This window comes from Taudactylus pleione, unplaced genomic scaffold (assembly GCF_031769625.1).
Source record: "Taudactylus pleione unplaced genomic scaffold, aTauple2 ptg000817l, whole genome shotgun sequence".
Classification (NCBI taxonomy): domain Eukaryota; kingdom Metazoa; phylum Chordata; class Amphibia; order Anura; family Myobatrachidae; genus Taudactylus; species Taudactylus pleione.
Genome location: NW_028285219.1, coordinates 1,251,106 through 1,275,870, shown reverse-complemented (window position 1 = coordinate 1,275,870; position 24,765 = coordinate 1,251,106). Strand labels below are relative to the sequence as shown.

At 43.3% G+C, this 24,765-nt stretch overlaps 1 protein-coding gene across 1 annotated transcript in view; it reads right to left on the bottom strand.

Annotated features, from left to right (window-relative positions):
- Positions 1–24,765, bottom strand: part of MGAT5B (alpha-1,6-mannosylglycoprotein 6-beta-N-acetylglucosaminyltransferase B) — a gene marked incomplete at its 3' end in the record, with an annotated part of 153,236 nt that overhangs the window by 60,555 nt on the left and 67,916 nt on the right. The window contains exons 2-8 of the mRNA XM_088458220.1: positions 18,642–18,783; positions 14,740–14,852; positions 12,233–12,380; positions 10,768–10,877; positions 7,268–7,341; positions 2,859–3,026; positions 2,499–2,663 (exon numbers count right to left, since the gene is read on the bottom strand). Coding sequence (XP_088314346.1) covers positions 2,499–2,663; positions 2,859–3,026; positions 7,268–7,341; positions 10,768–10,877; positions 12,233–12,380; positions 14,740–14,852; positions 18,642–18,709 — 846 coding nt within the window. The remainder of the gene's footprint in view (positions 1–2,498; positions 2,664–2,858; positions 3,027–7,267; positions 7,342–10,767; positions 10,878–12,232; positions 12,381–14,739; positions 14,853–18,641; positions 18,784–24,765) is intronic.

Here is a 24,765-nt window from a genome sequence, read left to right as displayed (position 1 = left end):
AGTCGTCTAGCCATCACAATGCTTGCCTATTTTTCCTGTTTCCAACACATCAACAACATCAAGAACTGACTGTACACTTGCTGCCCAATATCCTCCTATTTACAGGTGCCAATGTAACAAGATAATATACAGTCAGGTGCATAAATATTGGGACATTGACAGAATTTTCATATTTTGGCCTCTATTCACCACCACAATGGCTTTGAAATGAAACAAACAAGATGTGCTTTAACTGCAGACTTTCAGATTTAATTTGAGGGCAATTACATCCAAATCAGGTGAACGGTGTAGGAATTACAATGGTTTCTATATGTGCCTCCCACTTTTAAGGGGCCAAAAGTAATGGGACAAACTAAACAATCCTAAATCTAACTTTCACTTTTTAATACTTTGTTGCAAATCCTTTGCAGGCAATTACAGCCTGAAGTCTGGAACGCATAGACATCACCAGACACTGGGTTTCAACCCTGGTGATGCTCTGCCAGGCCTCTACTGCAAATGTCTTCAGTTCCTGCTTGTTCTTGGGGCATTTTCCCTTCAGTTTTGTCTTCATCAAGTGAAATGCATGCTCAATCGGATTCAGGTCAGGGGATTGACTTGGCCATTGCATAACATTCCACTTTTTAGCCTTAAAAAACTCTTTGGTTGCTTTTGCAGTATGCTTCAGGTCATTGTCCATCTGCACTGTGAAGCGCCATCCAATGAGTTCTGAAGCATTTGACTGAATATGAGCATATAATATTGCCCGAAACACTTCAGAATTCATTCTGCTGCTTTTGTCAGCAGTCACATCATCAATAAATACAAGGAAACCAGTTCCATTGGCAGCCATACATGCCCATGCCATGACACTACCACCACCATGCTTCACTGATGAGGTGGTATGTTTTGGATCATGAGCAGTTCCTTTCCTTCTCCATACTCTTCTCTTCCCATCACTCTGGTATAAGTTGATCTTTGTCTCATCTGTCCATGGGATGTTGTTCCAGAACTGTAATGGCTTTTTTAGATGTTGTTTGGCAAACTCTAATCTGGTCTTCCTGTTTTTGTGGCTCACCAATGGTTTACATCTTGTGGTGAACCCTCTATATTCACTCTTGTGAAGTCTTCTCTTGATTGTTGACTTTGACACATATATACCTACCTCCTGGAGAGTGTTCTTGATTTGGCCAACTGTTGTGAACGGATATTTCTTCACCAGGGAAATAATTCTTCTGTCATCCACCACAGTTGTTTTCTGTGGTCTTCCGGGTCTTTTGGTGTTGCTGAGCTCTCCGATGCGTTCTTTCTTTTTAAGAATGTTCCAAACAGTTGATTTGGCCACACCTAATGTTTTTGCTATCTCTCTGATGGGTTTGTTTTGATTTTTCGGCCTAATGATGGCTTGCTTCACTGATAGTGACAGCTCTTTGGATCTCATATTGACAGTCAACAGCAACTGATTCCAAATGCAAATGTCACACCTAGAACTCCAGACCTTTTACCTGCTTAATTGATAATGAAATAACGAGGGAATTGCCCACACCTGTCCATGAAATAGCTTTTGAGTTGATAGTCACATTACTTTTGGCCCTTTAAAAAGTGGGAGGCACATATAGAAACCGTTGTAATTCCTACACCGTTCACCTGATTTGGATGTAATTACCCTCAAATTAAATCTGAAGGTCTGCAGTTAAAGCACATCTTGATTGTTTCATTTCAAAGCCATTGTGGTGGTGAATAGAGGCCAAAATATGAAAATTCTGTCAATGTCCCAATATTTATGCACCTGACTGTATTATTCCATAGATAGAAAGATGCAGACGCACGCACCAGTCCGCTGCGAGAATATGGTAATCAATGCATACGCATGGAGACCGCAGCACAAGATGCAGACGCCCAGCCCCATACTATGCCGCCCATCTCCCTTTACTCACAGCCTGTTCAGAACGCAAGATAGCGTAAACATCGGTAACATTGAGAACCATCAGACCCATTAGCATAATAGTAGTTGACCTGACCTGCAGCAGGAATTTGGCCGCTTCCTGTGTACAGCTTACGGTATGACTGCGTATGCCGCCGCACTGCCTTAATTATGCGCGCCCTTATAACAGCATTATAACGCCTGCGTTCGCCTGACCACCCCGTCACCACCCACAAACGGCACTTCCTGTCAATCAATTTCAGAAGGGTCTGCGTACACACTGCGTGTAGTCTGCGTACCATAACCCGATCGCACTGGCTAGTTCGCACATGCGCAGTGCAATGCATACGCAGTGCAAAAACATCGGCCAAGTGCGTGCGTTCTCTCCTGTGCATTCCTTGCTGAATCAGGCCCTTAGTACTCTCGTATTATGGAAGATACTATTATGTGGAACAGTATTGAACAATTTCCAAAATCCAAATATAACACATTAGTTGCACAGCAAGATTCAGATTGAAACTTACATCCTCATAAAAACTAATCATATTTATAGGTAGAAATTGAGAAACTAATATGAAATGAAAGCTTTTGACACCTGTTTCTGCTCCTTTGGTGTATTATTAATCCTGGCCTCCAACCTCCGAGCAGCCAGTAGCCATTGAGCCTCTAGCCTCCTCAGCCTCTTCTTCATAAAAATGAGAGAGTCTTTGCCAGTTCCCATTAGGTCGAGAAGAGAGGAGAGCTCTGTGCGGAAGGCAGCCTAGGAAGAACAGGAAGAATTTATGTGGCAGAACAGTGCAGATATCATTGAACTCTGGACATTATAGTGGCAGCACTGTCTGATGCAGTGTAAGATATTCCATTAAAAACAATAAGCTTTTCCAGTGCTCAGGTATTTCACTTTATTATGTAGTAGTTTCTATCATTATATATTCCTTTAAATCTAAATTCATACCTGCTTTTTGGGGCGAGGTTTGAAAAAAGGACTAATAGATTGATTTCTCCAGGGAAGCACTGGACAAAACCACTCCACCTCACTAAGGTACACAAGGAAGGAGCACTCTGTGCCGTCCACCCCATAGAAAGCATAACACGGATCTGACGTCCAGCGTGATCGCATCCACTGAAACACACAGCACAGATAACATGGGATCATGGCAGGACAGGCAATGCAAACAATAATATGGTTTAGTAGTAACAATTGCCTGCTCACTATAAATAATAGTAAGAATGTTTAGTAAATGACATATATGGAATATTGTTGGGCTACAAATGCAGTGAGAGAGGTCAAATGTTGTTTGAAAATCATGTAGCATGATACCCAGGGCTTAAAGCGGTCCTGGAGAGGTGGTGGAACTCATCTTCCCCGCCGTCTACTCCCCCCGCCCCCCTAGTCTGACAGGCCAAAACAAGTGTGAAAACTGTTCTTTACACAAACACTATTGTGTATAGGAAACTGTAAAGTGTACGGTGGGGGGGCCTGGGGGCCACCTAGGCCCCAGAAGCTTTTGTGGCTATGACAGTGTGAAATACATTTTGGACGCTTTTTTAGCACTCCTGCCATCAGCTGAGACTACAATGTTAGATCACTTAAAAAGAAAAAAAACAGTACTGTATCATCAGTGTTATTTTTCTGCCGTGCCAAGTCTATGTCACTTGGATGCCTAATGTTTTTTTGCAACCCCTATGTATCGCCTTTGCTTGATTCTTTCCTTACCTATATGCTGGTTTCTCTGAAATGAGGGACCTCTGAAGAAATTCAGACTCCCTAGGCAGACAGTGAGTGGCTCTCTGGCTCTGATTCAGAGCCGGACGCTCTGACAGAGCGTTCGCTCTGAATCAGGGCCGTCCTTCATTTTTAGAGCGGCCTCCTGGCCACTCGTATAGCTGTGGGTGATCACCCACAGCAATAGCGAGCGGCCAGGAAGATGGTCGCGATGGTCAAGACCATCGCGACCATCGGGCTTGCGACAAGACCCTTGTGGTAGGGTCTCGTTGCCGCAAGCCCTGGAGTGCTTTCGGCTCTATCAGAGCCGAGAGCACTCCCACTGACATCCCATGGGAACGCCTCCGTCTGGGCAGCCACACCCCCGGCACGCCCACCAAAGGGGGTGTGCTGTCACTCACCATCGACAGCACGCCCCCTTTGTAGCGAGACCCGGAGCGACGGCGTGCCCGTCGCTATCCGGGTCTCGCGCATGCGCACGACAGAGCCGCCTCCGTCATGCACACTGGGCCAACATCGACCCGATTGCGAGCGCTCAGCGCTTGCGAGCGGGTCTGAATTAGGCCCTCTGTCTGTAGGACTTCTGTGCAGGGACTTGGTGGAAGTGGAACTAGTTCCAACTACCATTAGAGGTGACGAAACTCAAGGTGCCCACACACATAGCGATGTGATCTCAATCACACGATGTGTAAGATTTCCCCGTGATCTCTCCCCGGGAGCTCCCTGGCAGTCCTGCACACGATTTGGTCTGAAAATGCTGCCAATGTGACAAACGATCTATCGTGCCTCCTAACTACTCCAGTTCATCCTGACTTGAGATTGTCAGATCTGCCTACAGCACGGCAGATCTGAAGAAGCGATGTGCGACCTGCGGGGACTCACATCGCATCGTGATCGTGAGTGGGGACTCACGATTTCTTCACGATTTGGCCATATTTTACACAATCAGTCATTCCAATGCGTCGGAATCGGCCAGATAGGGTAAAATATCGCTATGTGTGTGGACACCTTTAGTTCCACCCTGTTCCTGCCCACTTTAACCCCTGCTTATACCTGGCCAGAAAAGCTGTACATCTGTGATAGCTATTACCTTGATCTTCGACTCATCACCATAAGCTCATACTTATTGCCACCATACTCCCATACAAAATGGTTAGCTGCAAGATAGGGGCTACCCAGGCAAGTTATAAAATATGGCAACTCTCGCTTGGCAATTTCCTGATATTAGCAGAGTCTTGATAAAACCAGGGCCCGAACCATTAAGTTGTATATCAATATATTTTTTCTACTATGGCCCATATTCAATTTGAAGCGAAAAGTCCGAGGTCAGACTTTTCACGTGCCCGCTTATCCCCGTATTCAATTAGGAATCAGTGAAAACGGGATCCGGTGGAAAGGTAAGTATCGATAAGTCTTATCAGTTTTTGGGGAAATCAGCCTGTCACCCCCCAAAAGATGGTCTGACATGGGGGATCACTATGGGTACCTCCGATTTGGCCTGCTGAAGGTAATTGGGGTTTTTAAACAGCCGCGGCAGGTGCATTAATGCATCTTTGAAGTGGTGAAGAATAGCATTTAGCTTTATTTTTTTTTTAAACTAACTAGTCCCATCAAATGGGTACAAGCATATTTTTAAGTCCCTAAAATGATTTTTACAAATTCTTCAAAAATCCATCTGCCGCAACCACTTGCATTCTAGAAAACACCCACCACATACTTGGGCCCCCCCCTGAGTCATTTTCGCTAGTTTTTAAGTTTGTCCCCCAACTTTTTTTTTTTTTGCCCCAAAAATGAAACAACTGTTTTTGGGGTGTTCTATGCTAATTTTTAAAACATTTTTTGACACAGATAACTTTTAGGGGACATTCCAAGGGGTGCAGGGTACTTTTTTTAAGTCTGCACCCCAAAACCCCAATTCTGCACTTTTTTTCGCAACCTATTTAGTGGAGAAAATGTATCCCCGTTTTTTAACAAAGACTTTTTCGCACCTGCGAAAAGTCTTTGAAATTGAATATGGGGATAAGTGAAACTGGCGAAAATGAAGTCATCTGTGATAAATTTTGCCGATAACGGACTTTTCGCCTCTAACTGAATATGGCCCTTAACCATAAACATAACAAGTGATAACTAATATGCAGGTCGATGATCTGATCTCAAACACCAAAGAAGAAAAAGCATTGTCCTGTTTGGCAGACTAATTAATAAAATTTAACCTTTATTAAATTCAATTAAAATATGTAAGTTAAATCAGTGAAATATATTTAAAAACGGTAAGTGTATAAAAAGTGTTCACACAGTGGATCAATTTGTTTTTTTAATCACTTTAATTCACTGATTTAGCTTACATATTTTAATTGTATTTAATTACAAGGTTACATTTTATTAATTAGTGCGCCAAACAGGACAACACTTTATTTTTGTTTGGCGTTTTAGGTCTTACGATTGTCAAAAGGCTGCACCCCCTTTAAATATACACAAGAATTTGTGTTGAACACTAAGGGGCCAAATTTAACTGGTTTAATACTAAGGGGCCTATTCATTAAACCTAAAAATTCTCTGGAGATAATTAGGTTTAGAACTTGCATGGAGTTCTACGTAATTATAGGTGGAATTCATCATTCCACCTCTCCATAAGTATCTATTCCGAAAAGCTGTAATTTTTGCGATGACAGCTTTTCGGGAAATAGATACTTTTCCCTGCCTACACTACCTTATCGCATCTGGAAACAGTGCTGTGCATGCGCTGTTACATCTGTAAAACCAGCGCATGCGCAGCACTGCCTACAGATGCGTTAAGTTTGTGTACCCCCCGACCCCCCCCCACCCCCGCCCCCCTCCGCTCACCCCCCCCCCCCCACCCGACTTACCTGTCCGCACAGCAGCCTCCGGCTCCGTCCTGCTGGTCTGTCATGTAGTTTCCCAACAGACCACATGACAGATTAGAAAAAAAAAAAAAACTTTTTTTTATTCTAAACTTTCTTGTGCTCTGCTAGGGAGCACACATGTCCGACCAGCCTCTGGAGCCTGAGGACAGAGCAGAGCGCCGGAGGGACTCGTCGGGGGACCTGCACACGCGGATACAGGTAAGTCGATTCTGCTATTCGCCACCTCACAGTGGCGAATAGTAACTGCATCAAATTCCGAAAATTGATAATTTTCGGAATTTGATGAATACCACAATTTCCACATCCCCATACTAATGTATGGGGAGTGTGGAAATTAACGCAGGGGAACTTAGCAAGGAGATATCTGTGATATCTCCTGTGCCAAGTCTGTTCATGAATACCAAAATAACGTTATTTAAGGAAAATGTCCTTAAAAACGTTATTTTAGTGTTGATGAATAGGCCCCTAACAGTGTTGGACTTGTGCAAGGATCCATTATTCCAGTTTTCACTTTTCCCTGAATTTTGAAGATGAGCTGATCTCCGATATTTCACAGGTGCTCGTCTTTGTCATGGCTGACCCAGGGAGCATGTAATCTTTTTATTATTTGGTTACTATCCAGTAATGGTACTTGCATGTCATCATTTATTATTTGCAGAAATACAGATTTTGTCACATTTAATTATATAAGAATATTTAGCATTGTATTTGTACATTTAATTTGACTATTTTACTCAAGTTCATTGCACATACCTCTACTTTTCCTAAGCAGTCTGGGAACCATGGGTCTCTTGGTATGTCACAAAGATCCCTCTGACCTTCGAGCACTAAAATATACATTTAATAATATAACACATGAAAAATATTCATCTAACTTAAAAATGTATCTGCTGCCTACACACAATGGACACATAGTAAAAGATGCTGTAAAGCCAAAGTTGTCTAGGACACAGTGACATCACTGAGGCATGAGGCACTTAACTCTCAGGAAGTGTTTGCATCCTGTGCTCTGGCTGTCTGCACTTCAATTGGTTCTCATTCAGGACTTGCTTCTCAGGACTTGAGTCAGATGCAATTAGAATATTCACACAAATGGTCAACGTTTTTCAACTGCATATGCATCTAAGTCGCTAAAAAGTCGTGCAGCACATGCGTCCTAACTGTGGCGGACTGGGCCGGGAGGCAGGGTGCCATCTGCCCCCCGGGCTGGTACATTGTTAGTATTTGATGGCCGTCTGGCTGTGGGAGAGAGTAGTGTAATGTCAGGCAGACTACACTTCAGCTCTGACAAGGGCTGACCAGCTACGCTGCGAGGGAGATCCAAGTTACAAAGGGCTAATAAAAAATGGCTGCCCCCATACTAAGCTACAAAGAAATGGCCGCTGTCGATCAATGAGGAGCCAGGTTTTCATTCCCAGGAACCATAGAGGCTGGAAAGTGGAAAAAGGAGGCGGGGCTTATCGGGGAGTCTGTCAGGGAAGTGGAGATGAATAAGAAGCTTTATGGCACCCAGGGAGGAGTAGGGATGGGCAGATCGATTCACTGTACTGAGTTGAGCCTCATGGCTCAACTCAGTGAAGTGTCTCGAGACACGCCTCTTTAGATAGAGCAAGTGCTGGAGCCAGCAGCAGGGAAGCCAGTGACTCAGAGTGAGTCGCTGACAGCTCCGCCCCCCCGCAGCCCAGCACTACAGCTCAGGGTTCTCACTGACTCTCTTGAGTCAGTGAACTCCCCTGAGTCCTGGCTGTAGCTGTGCGACTCAGGGAGTCGCTGACAGCTACGCCCCCCCAGGCCAGCTCAAGCCTCTTCACTGACTCAGGAGAGTCAGTGCACTGCCCTGAGCCCTTGGCAATAGCTGCACGACTCAGAGTGAGTCGCTGACAGCTCCGCCCCCCACACTGCTTATCTGACACACTGGAGAAGTATGATAAGGTCGGATCAGCAGTGTAGGGGGCGGAGCTGCCATTCACTAGCTACCACTGACAGAGAGGCTAGGGGAGCTGGGTGTCCCGACTCACCAAACACTGAGTGACTCGAATCATTAGCTCATCTGAATGATTCGAGTCAGTGTGTTGAGACACTCACTCACTAGCCATCTTTAGGGAGGAGAGAGACAGTGAGGGCAGAGGTGAGGAGTGCTCCAGAGTGCAGGAGAGCCTGCTTCCTGTCTTCTCTACACTCTTAGAAACCAGGTAAGTAGAGGGTGGGGCTTATAAACAGTCTGTCTGTCTGTCTATCATATTTTGTATACAAGTTATATGTGACAGTGTGGCATAAACTTTGTAAGGGGGGGTGTTGTTTTGTACTTTATAATGTCCTTTGACGGAATTCAATTCAGTGCGATGCTGAATTAGACCGGGAGGGAGCTCGCGGAGCTATTCACTTCAGTGCGCTGTTACGTCAGAGAATGCTGATTCTCGCCACCTAACTTAGGTATTTAATCGCGAGAACCAGCATTCTGCGACTAAAGTGCCAGCTGGCACCCCTGTGGGTGGTCACCCACAGCTATGCGAGCGGCCATGAGGCCGCTCTAAAAAAACAGAAGGCCGGCCCTGATTAGAGCGAGTGCTCTGTCAGAGCATCCGTCTCTGAATCAGGCCCAGAGTTGCAGGACCAATTTAGACACATGGGAGTATATTTACTAAAGTGCAGGTTTTTAGAAGTGGGGATGTTTCCCATAGCAACAAATCAGATTATAGCTTTTATCTTTTAGAAGGTGCTAGATAATTGTTAAGTAGGATCTGATTAGTTGTTATGGGCAACATCTCCACTTCTAAATCCAGCACTTTAGTAAATATACCCCATGGTCTCAGAAATGTATGGGTAATGTATTGGGCGTTCCTGGGCAGTATCTGGGAGGTGGCTATTCAGACACAAGAAAGATGGTCCATCTTATGTGCGTATTATGGGAGTGTCACGGAGTGGTTGTGAACTCAGACGCTTAATTGCCTATACTGGAGGCCATACTCTGACAGAGAATCTGCACGTAGTATGGGGCTGGTGCAGGTTTCAATGGTGCGCCAGATAGTTGCGTATAAAAGACACACCAAGCTAGATTGTAGCATCTAAAGTGGCACGGAGTGGGCGTTAGTACTACTAGTGGAATGTGTATGTAATGCCGCCGGCCCTATTCCCAGCGGACCAAATACCGACGCCTGAAGCCCAAACAGTGAAGATCCCGACTAGGGCTGGTAAGTACCCTAACCCTCCCCTCTCCCCCCCAACCCTCCCTTAGTGGTGCCTAACCCTAACCTCCCCGGGGGGTGGGTACCTAACCCTCACCTCCGCCCAGTGGTGCCTAACCCCCCCTTCCCCTAGACTAACCCTAAACCTAACTTTCCCCTCCCAAGGGGGTGCCTAACCCTAACCTCCCCCCAGTGGTACCTAACCCTAACCCCCCCCTTCCCCTAGACTAACCCTAAACCTCCCCAGGGGTGCTTAACCCTAAGTCACACTGGGGGTGCCTAAACCTAACCTATCCCCCCCATCGGCTAACAGCTAGAAAGCCCCGGCTTACTTTTGTACAGGATGCCGGGTGTCGGGATTTCGGCGTAGAGCTAAACATAGGCGTCGGGATTTAGACTCCTATCTTTAGTCCCTGGGCGAGCTTCCAGCGCCGGGATTCAGACGGGCGGCATTCCGAGTGGCGGTATGTTAACCGTATCCTCTACTAGTGGGCGTTAGTACTACAGGTACTTAGCGTAGAGTCCAGGCACGACTGCAGCAAAAGATGCACACACAGACGCCGCCACGTCCGACTAAGAATCAGTCCCCCAATGTACTGAAGAGGCTAACTGGGTGAGAAGCACACAAATTGCAGAGAATCAGATAGGGTGGAGAGTTTACCATCATCAGCATAAGACAAGAGATGGATGCCTGGAGGGCACCACCAAGCCAATATCAAGAGAGCATTGTGGGGGTGATATGGGCCCTTGGCTGGGCACTGCAACTTCAATTGCTACTTTTCTAAATGTAGTGGAAATGCCTGGTCATACTGCATGATTTATTTATAGTCCAATTAATCATTAATACAACTAAAAAAAAGCAGCTCTAGAAGCCACTAATTTATATGTAACAAAAAATATAATTTTTTAGTTATTTCCTAAATATGCAGCCTTCCAAACATGCTGCCCAAGCCAGCTGCCTCAGACATTCACATTATATTCCCAGGCGTGTTAAGGCAAAGTTATCTTAGCATTACCTAGATCCAGATTTCAAGTGGAGGTCATATATAGATATCTGGCATGCCTCACCTTTTCCTCTCAAGAGGCTGTTCCGCAGGATCTGATCCACTTTGACTGCAATGTCAGACACATTCTGAGCAATGGCTTGAATCTTCTCCATCAGACCCAATGACTGAATGCTGCAAGACATATACACGCACTAGGAGTGACATGCAGTGTCATTCATACTTTCTAGTTTATGTCTGTTTGGCTGTAATGTTAGATTGCCCCACAATATTTGCTGGCTAAATACTTCCAATCTGCAATCTAATGGTGCAACACACACGTAGAGATCACCCAACGATACGAAATCGCTGGCTGATCATTATGCACCCTACCTGGTGTGCTGGGTGATTGATATCGATCACCCAGCACACCACATACTTACCAATGGCTATAGTGACCCGCAATCAACGATCGCGGGTCCCTATAGGTGACTTGCTCGATATCGAGCAAGTTGACCGGTATGCATGGCAGATGGTATCATCCATACGTGGACATGCATCGCTGGTCGACAGTAAGTTAGTAGGGACCTTTTAATTGAGCGATTTGAATAATAATAGTAACGATATCGCTTTGAGGCAGATTGGATTGATATATCAGGCACATCTTCTAATATGAACTCGTCACTGTGCGCTCCCGCGGGTCGTATGCGATACTGTGTGATTGGTCGTGTTGCATGGCCAATCACACAATACTGCATGCAGGGCTGTGTAGTTTAATGAAGGATGGAACGAGTTGTCATTCCGCTGTTCAGTAAATCTTCCTAGTGTGTACCGGCAACCTTGCATGGTCCGGGATGAAGGGTAATCGCCCCGACCATAGGCAAGATTGACAGTGGTTTAGTATGTACCCAGCCTTAGATATAAGCATGGACAGATGCCACCACAATCAGATTATGTATTTCTATTTGCTTATGGATGTATGAAAAAGAAATGCATTTCAAAATATTTGCCATTAAATTAAAAATTCAGCTGGAATAATACAGAAGCAAAATAAATTAAAAAATGTTAATTGTCTTTTTAAGAAAGAGAAGAAATCACACTCAGAGCTTAAATATTGTAGTAATGAGGTTTATAGACACTATAAAGCTTACACAGGGCTAAAATAAACTCACATGGCTTCACAGTTCTCCCTATTAAGTAAAGTTGTATAGACAACTCCAAGCATGCATTGTTGCAAAGCCAGAAAAAAACTAGATTCCAGAGGTTGGCACAGAACTGTCAGGATTAGTACAGAGACACTGCACATAGTCTGTTTATATCTTCTAGTTGAGGCGTGAACTGACAATTCCCTTTTACACTGATCATCCACCTTTTCCCACTCTACTGTAAAATTGTGCAATAAATAAGTCATAGCCTGGCCACAGACAGAGAATAAGGTATTTTTGACAGTATATTCTGTACAGCATGGTGCCAATGTACTGAGAATGTATGTAAATTTGTGCTAGCACTTTAATTATTCTATTTTGTATAAAAATAAAGAGGTTACAGACCTGTCCAAAGTGAAGTGTCCAGTGTCCTCTACCCTCCGAGTCTCGCTGGCATTTTCCAGTCGTGCTAAGATGTCCATCCTCCTCACCAGGGTTTCCAATATGTCATTCATTCTGCGCAAGGCTCCTCGTGACTCACCTGTGCCCAGAACTGAAACAAACAGACATTCTTACTGGACCCCTACATTATAGCCACCTAGCTGCCCTATGATACTAGATACTATGACACTAGACCAGGCTGAAAAAATATGGAGGAATAGAGTTGGGATTAGACAGAAAGCCGGGTCTGTGTTGGGCATAGATGATCATTGGCTTCACAGGGCTGCAAGCTATCTCTTTGTCCACTGGAAAAACTTTATTGATGTCAAAGTTGCAAAAGTGTTCTGACTTCAACCCCAGAAACATGACTTAAAAAGAATAAATGCTTGCAGTGACATATGCAGAAACGCACAGCATTTAAACACTCTTTTTTTATAGTTACAGCAGGTAAGCGACATATGGTATGCTACAATGACAAGTGAGGTCGTTAGTATTTTATAATGAAGAGTCATTGAGAACACTGTTATACTGCGGGTGCTGGCATAGCAATGAATGCATGATTTATCAACATGAGTGTGAGATGTGCCTGGCCTAGCTACAGCTGGCTAGCACCCCATTCAGCCTTCATGTTGTCCACTGTAATGCAAGTTGTATATAATTGTAGGTGAATTACAAATCCCATTACATAAGTTGACAATAACAGAGCCCTGCCAATCTAGAAGGAGAAAGAGTTAGTGGAGTCTGGCACTCTATGCCCATGTTCTGCTTGTTATGAGAAGTATTTGCCCACCAAATCCGGGGTTCATAGAACTGAGCTCCGCCAAAGATACTATCTAGGACAGGGATTCCCAACCACGGCCCTCAAGGCACACTAACAGTCCAGATTTTAAGGATAGCCATACTTGAGCACAGGTGACTTAATTAGTACCTTAGTTATTTTGATTTAACCATCTGTGCTTACGCATGGATATCAATAAAACCAGGACTGTTAGTGTGCCTTGAGGAGCGAGGTTGGGAATCCCTGACCTAGGGTCTACTATGTAAGTAAAATACTAATCCCTAATTCCTGCAGTTAAGGGGATGCTCCAAAGTTACAAATATGTGGATATCACACCACCTCCTGTTGTGCATAGGGCCGACCGTGTTTGATCACAAGTAAACTGACCATGGTACAGCAGCACTGTCTAACACCATATTATGGTAAGTTGCAAAGAAAATTCCTGATGAACAAACAGCGATGCTCTGAAAACTGTACCTATTTGTGCTTCTGTGGCCTTGAGGGAAAATCTGTTGTGTGTTTGCTCGTTTGGGCCACAGAGACTCTTTAAACAGCTGCACAGCTATGTAGGGTATACACTCAGTGACTGTGTACTGCTTAGTGCACTAATTACTGCACAATCTTCTCTCAGTGCCAGCCCTCATTTGTAAAAACAAGAAAAATGCTTGAGGGGCAATTCTGTACTCCCCCTTGCCAACCTTCTCTTCGCTATCACTGCTGTGCCCATAGCCCGACCTCACCTCAAGGAATGGTACACCTGTGTCTAAAGCCAGGACTACATAGCATCAGGGATATTAGAGAAGAATTCCTAGTGCCCATACAGTCTGTGTTCAAAAAAACATAGAAAACAAAAGGAATATTCTTTGGGACACATTCTGTTGTTGTGATTCAATCACAGACACAAAATACAGAAATGACATGACACACAAGGTATCACATCACATCAAGGTTTAGTGCTTGGCAATGCAATTTCTGTGTTTGAAGACACTGGAAACCCCTTAACTTGAATAATCCATTAGATCTTGCTCTGCTTACTAAACTCTGTTACTCACATCCAATGTGACACAGTGACAGAGGACAGAACTAATTTTTGGGACACAGAACCCATTCTCCATCTGCAGGGTGACATACTGACACAAACAGTACTCATACATTAAACATGTAGCTGTGTGTATAATTATTACTCTCTGCTTGGATTGTGCTGCAGATTTTCTTGCTCTCTCCTCATGACTCTGAGTCCCTAGGGCTCTGTCGGTCCTCATAAGTTGAGGGAGGGAGAAATTGCTGGAGGGGCTTATAAAGTTGTCTTTGATTCCCATTCTCAACAGCTCCCAGAAGAGTTTAAGCTGCTGTGGCAATATCCCCCTCCCTCCAGCCTGAAGATTTCATTATCTGAGCAGCGGAGTATGAGAATGAAAATCTGCACACAGCAAAGCTGCTATAGTACATTGGTATGTGTGTGTGGTTTGTGTTTTAGCTATTCTGCCTGTGTGCAATGGCTATGTGGGTTCCATCGTGTGACCTTTATATTTATCTCTGTGTATCTATCATTAATGGATTATTTTGCTGTGTATTCTAATCTGATCACAATAACATCAGGTTTTTCATAAAATGTTGATGCAATGCAACTATTGTGCTTATGGGTACTTATACTCATTTTACAAGTTCACATATTAATATATGAAGTACCAACCTTCAGTCCGGATGGTGAATGGAGAATCTGCCAAGCGCTTGGCTGAAAACTGGCCACCCAGTGAGGTCATCAGGAAGCAAAGGGTAAAAAATCCGATACCCAGGACAAAAATCCTGCAGGTAATCAAAGAATGTTACAAAATACGTAGCTTATAGAATTGTGTCCACTTAGTGGCCTTTGAGAGGCCACCTAATAAAATGTAATTACATATAACTGCTACGTCTTTTAAGCTAACACTTTCATTTGATTATCATGAGGAATTGCTAAACCAACAATCCTGTAATTAAAACTTTTAGTGGCATAATTATTTAACACATTTTGTGGGAAATTCCCAAAAATAGATATCTGCTGCGGTATCACCGTTTCTGATCGCAGTAGCAACCCCAATAGGTTTCTATGTGGGCTGCTATATTGTGAGATTTACCAACTCCATAATGCAAAGCTTAAAATGGCATTAGCCATTGTAGCCTATGGGCTACATATTGCATAATGTACCGGGAGAAGGAGCCTCCAGATCCCTCCCCGGTAATAACCACTCGCTCATGCGCTGATGTGATCACTGTACACATCGCAGTGAGGGAGCCCCTTTCCATGCATGTGATTTTTAATAAGTCCGGGTGGTAAAGAATTTCTTATTGCTGTGAATAGTAGTGAAAATAAATTTTATTCATCGGGTGCAAAACACGATAAATAATAAATGGGCCTCTAAGTCAACAGACTACCTAATTGTATTAGCCTGGTGTAAAGTACAAATGTTTCCATTTAAAAAAGCAAGTAAACACAAAGGAAAATGATACTCATACTTTACTTGTCATGTTACAGTATGCCCTCACTTTCCAAATTGCAAAACTGTAAGGGGCCCATTATTGGGACACATGCTATATAAGGCATACGAGCCCCCCTGGTCACCTCCTAAATGATCAATTCTCCATCCTGAGCAGATTAAATGTCTCCAGAGACAGAATAGTGTAGCCAAGTGCTGTGGACACATTTGTTGACTGCATCTGACTGGATGGCTTTTGTGCTACCAAAATTCCTGCAGTCAACCATGGGTGACAATACCCAAGATGGTTTCAATCCAAACAATGTACAACCCAGGCTGCAAACCGAGGGTGACTCAGGAGAAGAAGCAATAGAGGTGAGGCAGCCAACAACCCTTATGGACAGTCACCTTAAATCCCAACTGACAAGGGCTAACCTCAATATCCTTGAAAATAAAATAGTAAATATTGTCAAGGCCAAAATATCCAAGCGCTAATTTATTATTTGTTTGTTTCCAGTTATTTATATAGCGCACACATATTCTGCAGCGCTTTACAGAGAATAGTTTGCCATTCACAATCCCTGCCCCAGTGGAGCTTACAATCTATATGTCCTACCACATGGTCACACACATACACATTGGGTTAATTTTTGTTGGGAGCCAATTAACCTACTAGTATATTTTAATTAACCTACTAGTATATTTTTGGGGTGTGGGAGGAAACCCGGAGAACCCGGAGGAAACCTACGCAAGCACAGGGAGAATATACAAACTCCACACAGTTAGGGTCTAATCACAAAGATAGCCACTTACCTTACAGCGCTAGAAGAAGCAAAACATACAACAGAAAAAACTTTATAATCTAGGAGGGCAGCATTAATCTCTAATCTCACAATAAGGAAGATCAAAATAGCTGCTCAATAGTTTTAGATAACAGAGCCCGGCAAAGTAATTTCTGAATATAAGGCTTGCCAGAAGAGATAACCCCACAAAGTTAGATACTAAAAGTTCTTCCACAATTCTATATTTCAATGTTTTCTATTTTAAAATGAAAGAAGAAATACTGCAAAAAGCTTGCAGTCTGGATGGTGTGGGAGCACACACCGCTGAGATTAGGCCACGCCATTAAAAAGCACCGGGGCCCGACCCAGCTCTCTACAGGCCTGCGGGGGCCCCATAATTACTCCAGTTGTACCGAAAAGCAGCTGTCCCCGTGATCCCCTAACAGTGTTACTTCAGTAGCAGTGCTACTTACCAAACTGTACCAGCCTTCTGCACATGCGGAATTTGAGGTCACAGAGGTGGAGGTGGCAGAAGGAAGGAAGGAAGCAAGGAAGGAGCAGGACGCAAGCATTGGATCCATCTGAATATGCCTGAATATTAGGCTGCTCTATCAGGCCCCTAATAATGAATGGGCCGATCACATAAATGAGCATTTCCGCATTTGTAACAGGCCCGTTAATGATGATGAATAGACATTGTACTGATGACATTATGGATTTTGACATTGTGACCACTGACATGCTGATAGCATCCTGGAATGGCCCTCTGGAGACTTCGGAGTGACTCACCAGTAACAGTATTGCTGCTACAAAGCTACATATAGCTCTTTATTGTCACGATCCGATGCAAATGTTCCTCTGTGGAGGACGGTAAGCCGGGGGGTTCGGGTGACCTGGGAAGTGACTGGACTAGGTCTCCTAGTTGCGGCCAAACACAGGTTTGGCTACACCTGCCCAGAGGCGCGGAGTCTAACTCACTTGGTGGTTTTCTCCAGTGACCCCTCCAATTGGGATTTGGTTTTCCGCTGCACCAAGTGAGCAGGTCGCGGACCTCTGGACAGGTACCTGGGAATGGCAGAAGACCGGAAACTATATTTAACGAAGCAAATGCTAGCTGGATGCTTAGATATTGAAACACTGTTTAGGGATCATAATCACAGGCTAGCATAGGAATACTGGAAAGTGTACTGAGAATCACTAAGAAATCCAAGTGCTGATTGCACAGAAAAACAGAGGCATATATTGGAAATAGCTAGATATGTTTAGAGCTGATTTGCAGAGACAAGACACAGAGCAAAGAACACCAACATGCACTGGAAAGCTATAAATGTAGGTGTTGACTGCACAAACAAGACACAGAGAGAAGTGGACACAGGCACATGTAGTAATCCCAGTCGCAGGCTAGCTTGGAAACACAGGAAAATGTATAGGAACTGCAACAGATTCTGGAGCTGATAAACACAGTAAAACACAGAGGGAAGGCAGGAATAAACTGGGGAAGCTAGTAATGCTGCTACTGGACAAAGGCAATTACTAGGAGAGTGCTGGAGGTCCAGCTGTGAGCTAATTAGTACTAGCAGGTAATCTGACACCTCAGTGACACAGGGTAATAGCCACAGGAAAGCTGCAATAGAATTAGCAGCACATATACAAAGACACACAGGGAAGGGACATGAAACACTGAAGTACTGTGAGAAAGCTAAAGTCTCAGAGTAAGGGTTAGCATGGAAGATAATACAGGAAACTGGAAAACTGTGAGCAGGCTGAAGCAACACGCTGAAGGATTTAGCACAGAGCAACAGTGGGAGTAACACAGGCACTTGGAATAACTAAGTTGAGCAGCATCTTCCTGAAGTTCTGGAGCGGATTTATACCCAGGGGTAGCAGATTATTGGAGCACAGCGTCAGCTGACTGAGATCATGCTACCATTGGTTAGGAGGACTGCCACATGAGAGGAACTGTCATGGCGGCGCCCATGATGGGAACTGATCCCCAAAACACACAGCCGACCATGGAAGTCCGCAAAAGCACCTAAGGTAGAATACTCAGCATCTCACCCCTCACTGCACCAGGCGTCTGACCACAAGGAAGTCAGGGGAAGCCGGTACGGAGGTAAGAGATAGCCGATCCCAGGCTGAACCCTGACATTTATATTTGCATATTTTAATTAACTCAAAGCTACAATTTTGAGTTTTAGGTAGAGGCTTAATTTAAATAGGTTTACTATAAGGGCATTACCAACGTTATCAGTTCTACTATAAACTGACCAGCATGAAAGTGGCATTAAATAAAATCCATACTATATTCATTTGTGATCAACACAAATTAGTAACTACCATAAAATTTATTTGCTTACCGGAAGGGCCTGAGAGTTAAGAAGCATCTTCGGACTAAAACCTTCCCATCTGAGTTTACAGACAGCATCCTTGTACCTGGATGTTACAGCAGTGTCGAGTTTAAAAGATCGTCACTAAGCCAGAACCATCAAATTCTCCAGCCTAGGAACAAACATCAGTTGGTTAGAATCTTCCATTACCACTCAGGTGGGACACAATAAAAATGCTTGAAAAGGCAAACCGATTAATATGTGTAAATATTCTTGTATCTGGGACAACCATTATGCCATATATCCCCTGACAGAGATGTCCAATATGAAAGTACACTTTAGTGCCAAAAGTCATGGGATAACAGTATGTAAAGTTGATGGTAGGTGGCGTCACGATACTGTGACGTCTTGGAAATGCCCAGATCTGCATCAGTTGTAATCTGACATCTTGTGAGTCAGTTTGAAAACGGCAAGGCGATGTGAATTATCAGAGTTTGAAGGGGGCATCACAGAAGGTGCCCGACGCATAGGACATTCCATTTCCAAAGTTGTGCGGACATTCAACATTTCTCGATCTACGCTGTCACATGCAGAGTTCCCATTAGACCACTATACCGCCCATTAGACCACTATAACAACCTGCCGGGTGCCATCCCCCCAAAACAGCTGTGAAGCGATCACCACTGGTGAATAGATGTCGGGCGCAGACAGGGCACAGAGACAGTTAAAGCTGGGGGCAGCCCGGAATGTCCGTAAGTGCCGTGCAAGCCCCCTACAGTGATGTTTAAAGAAACGCCATCTTTTCTGATAGCCACGCCCCCTTTTTGTGTCCCGCGCCAGACCTAGAGTGAACAGTATATATGTGTACCGGGTATACCTCATGGAAGGCATTACCACCCACAGTGGACAGCGCAGTCACCGACCACGGGTGGTAAATTATCGTGACCTGCAGAGTCTGGCCAGAATTAATTTAAATGTTGGTTATATCTGCGCTCTGCTAGTGTATGTGGGTGAATTATGACACAATGGTGTAGATGCCTGAGTGGTGAAATGATCTATAGATGTTAGCCTGCAATTCACATCAAATAAGATACAATCACTGTACGACAAAAGTATAAAGTTTAGGTCTTTACCGTCCCTCTTTGGGAGTTGCTGTGGACTCCTAAACAACTTCGCCCCTTGACAAAAGATACTCCCCGAGCCATAACTGATTCCTTACTAGCGTTGGATCTCACAGCCATTTCTACCGACTTGTAATCTCTCCCTGTGTGCCCTCTCCCGTCTAATACCCGATCTTGACGTTTCGTTCTGGCATGCCTGTGGCCTCTCTAGTATTGCTGACTTGATGGATAATAGATCCATTAGGTCTTTTTTTTCTCTACAGTCACAATATAATTTACCGCCCAGGGAACTTTTTACATATACCCGTATCCATCATTGGCTATCCAGTATGTTTAAAATCCCTGGTTCTCTACACCACCCACCGCCCCTCATAATGTCTAGATTGTCATCGAGTAACTCCATAAGGTCCTTGTACTCTATATATCAAGATCACGAGGAATTGGGTAAATCCTCTGCGCAACTACCGTGGGAATCTGATTTACAAACCACATTTACACCCCAACAATGGGAGTCCATATATTTAACTGCTCATTGCTCCTCTAAATGTCATAATCATTTGGAAATGCAATTTAAACAATTACAGAGGCTTTACTTTACACCAGCTAGATTACATAAAGTCTGGCCAACCCAGTCGGAATTTTGTTGGAGGAATTGTATGGAAATATACAATATTTTTCATATATTTTGGAGTTGCCCTCACATTCGGCATCTGTGGAGCGAGGTGTTCACATTAGCTTATAAAGTTCAACATGTACGGAATCCCCCTCTCTGGCACTGTTTCATATTTACCATACGGGTTTATCCAATGCTGACTGCTATGTTTTAGGCCACATATTTATTGCCACCAGGCAGCTATCGAACAGAACTGGAAATGTTCTCCCCCCCCCCCCCTCCCTTTACAAAATTATACATAAGATCCATTTTGCTTTCCTAATGGAAACTCTATGGATACCATACTCTTTTTCGGCTTCCTCCACCCTTGTCAAGTGGCTTAGATGGCACGAATTTACTACAGATGGGAAAGGCGTATCGCTCCTTCCCCATCTGTAGTAAAACACTTTCTTGACTCTTCTATACGGTTGTTTTTTTCTATTAAGCTATTGGGACTATTATTCCTGTTTTTGGTTATTTTTTGCTGTTCATTGAATCTGAGGTATGTAACATACTTGCCCTTTTTTTCTTTTTCTATTTGTTTCTGTATTGATTGTATAACTGGAAATATTGTGATTTTTTTTCTGATTCCCCCCTCCCCCCCTACCTTTTCTCCTTTCTGTATCCCTGCCCTTCCGTGGTTCACGGACTAAAATTCTAATAACAATTATTGATGATAAAAAAAAAAGAAGTGCAGTATAAAATGACACATAACTATCACACAAACAAAAAAATAAAGGAAACATAACCATTATACACAGTATAGAAGGACACATACCTATCATATGGAAATAGTATAAAAAGGACACATATGTACACAGAATAAAAAGACACATACTTGTCATCCAGATAAAGCATAAAAAATACACATATCTATCATACAGACAGAGTTTAATACAGTATAGATGTGTCCTCCTACACCTAGTCTCCATACGCCAGAAAGCGCGAGACGCCCGGCATGACTGAGCCGTACCAAGCTGTAGCAACATTTTTGTAAAATTTTTTGTCTTATTTGCAATGCAGAGAAACGCCACTCAAATTGTACTATAGGAACTGGGCTGTGATTTTAACCGCACAGGAAATAGTTCTAAACACATATAAAGTCGCAGATGAAGCACAATGGAACTTAGCACAAGAAAAAGCCACAGCAACTGAAGCCATACTATATAAGGATAGATCTATACATACCTATCATACAGAGTTTAAAAGTATACATATCAGTAAAAAAGAACACAGACAGCTGTGTCCTTTTACACTGTGGGTTCAGTCGTACCAAGTAAAAAGTGTCTCAGCCGCGCTGAGTGCCTTTGCAGCTCAAAATGTGTGTCTTATTCGAATAAATAAAACAACTGGAAGACACAAAACAGAACTGCTAGTATACACAGACCCTACTTGCTGACTTTTGGAATGTCCCCTCGTGGGCACGTTTATGGACCCCAGCCTGCTTCCCAAACTTCAAAGAGAGCTGAGTATTAATTAAATGACCCCTGCTCATGTGGCCAGGAAACCCTGAGCTACAGCCAGCTGAACAATCCACTCTGAGCTGAAAAGGGTTAAAGGCATTTCCAGGGAGGGGGTGAGGGGGGTATATGAAAAAGCAGGCATAAATATGTGACTCAACCCTGGCCCATCGTTCATTCTGCATGAGATTATCGAAGGATACAGATGATCCCTAATTCGTCACTGGGAAGGCCTCATCCCAGAAGCATTTAATCCAACATGATCCGAGTGGTTTGTTTCTCCAATTTATTTTCTTTTATTTTCTGGAACTTGTAAGTAACGGTGTGATTCTCTATAACATTATTATATTCTTTGTAACTTTTTGTACATAAGCTTTGAAGATATTCTTGAATTAAACATTAATTCTAGTTCTGGATCTGTGTTTTTATGACCTAAGGCCTCATATGGCTCATGTTACCTATCGTTCTAAGTATTGATAATTATGTATGCAGGTAAGAGCAGAAGCTCACCTTATGCTTTAGCATTATATTCTTCTTCTGCTGGTGGCAGTTACCAGGGTTAGTGAACCACATGTGCTGAGGTAACCTGTAAAAGTCACGGGCGGCAATTCTCAGATTGGCGTATCTGGAGGGTCGGCCAGCAGGACCGTGACACACGGAATAAAGGAACACTTGCCTATCATACAGTCACATTATAGAAGGACACATACCTATAAAACAGATAGTACATATGGACACATACACATCATACAGATACAGTATAAAAGGAACAACAGATGGACATACTCTTTAGCGAAGGTGGTCCGACAAAGACAAAGAAGAAATATAGTGTATACTGTCAATATAATATAATAATTGAACATTATTAGCTCTGAATGTATACAACTCACCTAATCAAGGTGAGAGTATTGAGATTTTTCTTTTCAGTGATAACTTTTCCTGACAAGGAATGTCAACTCAATTTGCAGTAATTACCATTTAGATTTAGTTCTCACAATGTCCCAGATTTACAACACACAGGATATTATTCAGTGCAGATACTAAATGCTAAGGGGTCAATCCAATTAGGTGCGAATTGCGAGGAGCGAGTTGCTATTTTCACTTCGAATTCACATAGCGAATTAATTTTGCAATCCAATTAGCAACTCGCACTGAATCAGTCAGACTGAATTCACAACTTTCCATTCGCACCTCCCTGAGGGTGAGACATGTAAAGGAAAAGCTTTATTTTAAGGTTAAAATGTTGGGACACTGTGCTGAACCCCTTGGACATCCTCCCTAATGACTAATTAGGCATTTGGAAGTTTCCAATTAGCTTAATTAGTCCAATAACTACATGTAATTAGGGTAAAAAAAAATGGCCTCAAATTACCCCGAAATTAACTTTATCGTTAGTTTAGGCACCCCCAAATTTAATTACAATAATTTTTTCATTGAAAAATAATTGTTTTTAGCATATTTTTTTTCAAGGTGCCTTCAAAGTACCCCAAAATTACTATTTTTCCTACTTTTTTGCATTCTTTGTTTAACTAGTTTGAGATTAAATGAAAAAAGTTTGTTTATTATAATTTTCTTGCATAAAAAAACACAAATCAGCCATATGACACCATTTAAAAATCTTCAGTACATTCAGTACAAACAGCCTTCTATATAGTCCTGCTAACAAAATTAGCCATTTTGGGGGGTCCAGGGTGGTCTCACTATTTTCATGCATTTCTCTCGAATCTTATTTGACAGTCAATTCGCACCCCTCTTCTGCGAGTAGTGCGAATAGGCATTTTTAATGCCTTGGATTGGAGAATTCTCGGGAGCGCGATTCGCTGCGAAGTCTGCGAATTCCAAGAAACAAACTCACTACTCATAATTCGCATCTAATAGGATTAACCCCTAAGATTTGGTTCAGACAAAGGAGTTCTAAACATAAGTGATTCATCTTCACACATACATGGGGAGAGGCACTGAAGGCATCAACTACAAGTAAACTTATCTTCACCACATGATAACACTTGGGTATCACCTATGTATATATTAGAAGCAGGGATGGAACTATATCAGTTGCTGGGGGTGTGAAGTCTTAATGGTGCATGTAGAGGGGATTCTGAGTACCCAGAATTTCCACCTGACAGATGATTTTTTTTTTCACAGTGCCTGTCTGCGATTGGAGCACAGCCTTCTTCTGTCGATTCACAGGTCGATTTGAGGCAGCAACCTGCAGCTGGTAGGATGGTGTGTGTGTGTGTGAGTGTGTGTGTGTGTATATATATATTAGGGGTGTGCACCGGCCACTTTTCGTGTTTTGTGTTTTGGTTTTGGATCTGGATCTTTCTTCGTGTTTTGGATCTGGATTGGTTTTGCCAAAACCACCCTTCCGTGTTTTGGGTTCTGGGCTTTGTGTTTTGGATCTGTATTTTTTTTTTAAAAAGCATAAAAACAGCTAAAATCACAGAATTTGTTGGTTTCTCTGCTCCTATGCTATTATTAACCTCAATAACCTTAATTTCCACTCATTTTCAGTCTATTCTGAACACCTCACACCTCACAATAGTGTTTTCATGTCCAAAAGGTTGCACCGAGGTAGCTGGATGACTATGCTAAGCGACACGAGTGGGCGGCACAAACACGTGACCCATCTAGGAGTGACACTGCAGTGGCAGACAGGATGGCAGTTAGAAAAACTAGGCCCCAAACTGTACATAATGCAAAGAAAAAAAAGAAGTGCAAGATGGAATTGTCCTTGGGCCCTCCCACCCACCCTTATGTTGTATAAACAGGACATGCACACTTTAACAAATCAATCATTTCAGCGCCAGGGTCTGCCACACAACTGTGGCTGAAATGATTGGTTCGTTTGGGCCCCCACAAAACAAGCTGGCAATTAATGTGTCACTGCACAAACTGGCTCTACGGAGGCAAGATGTCAT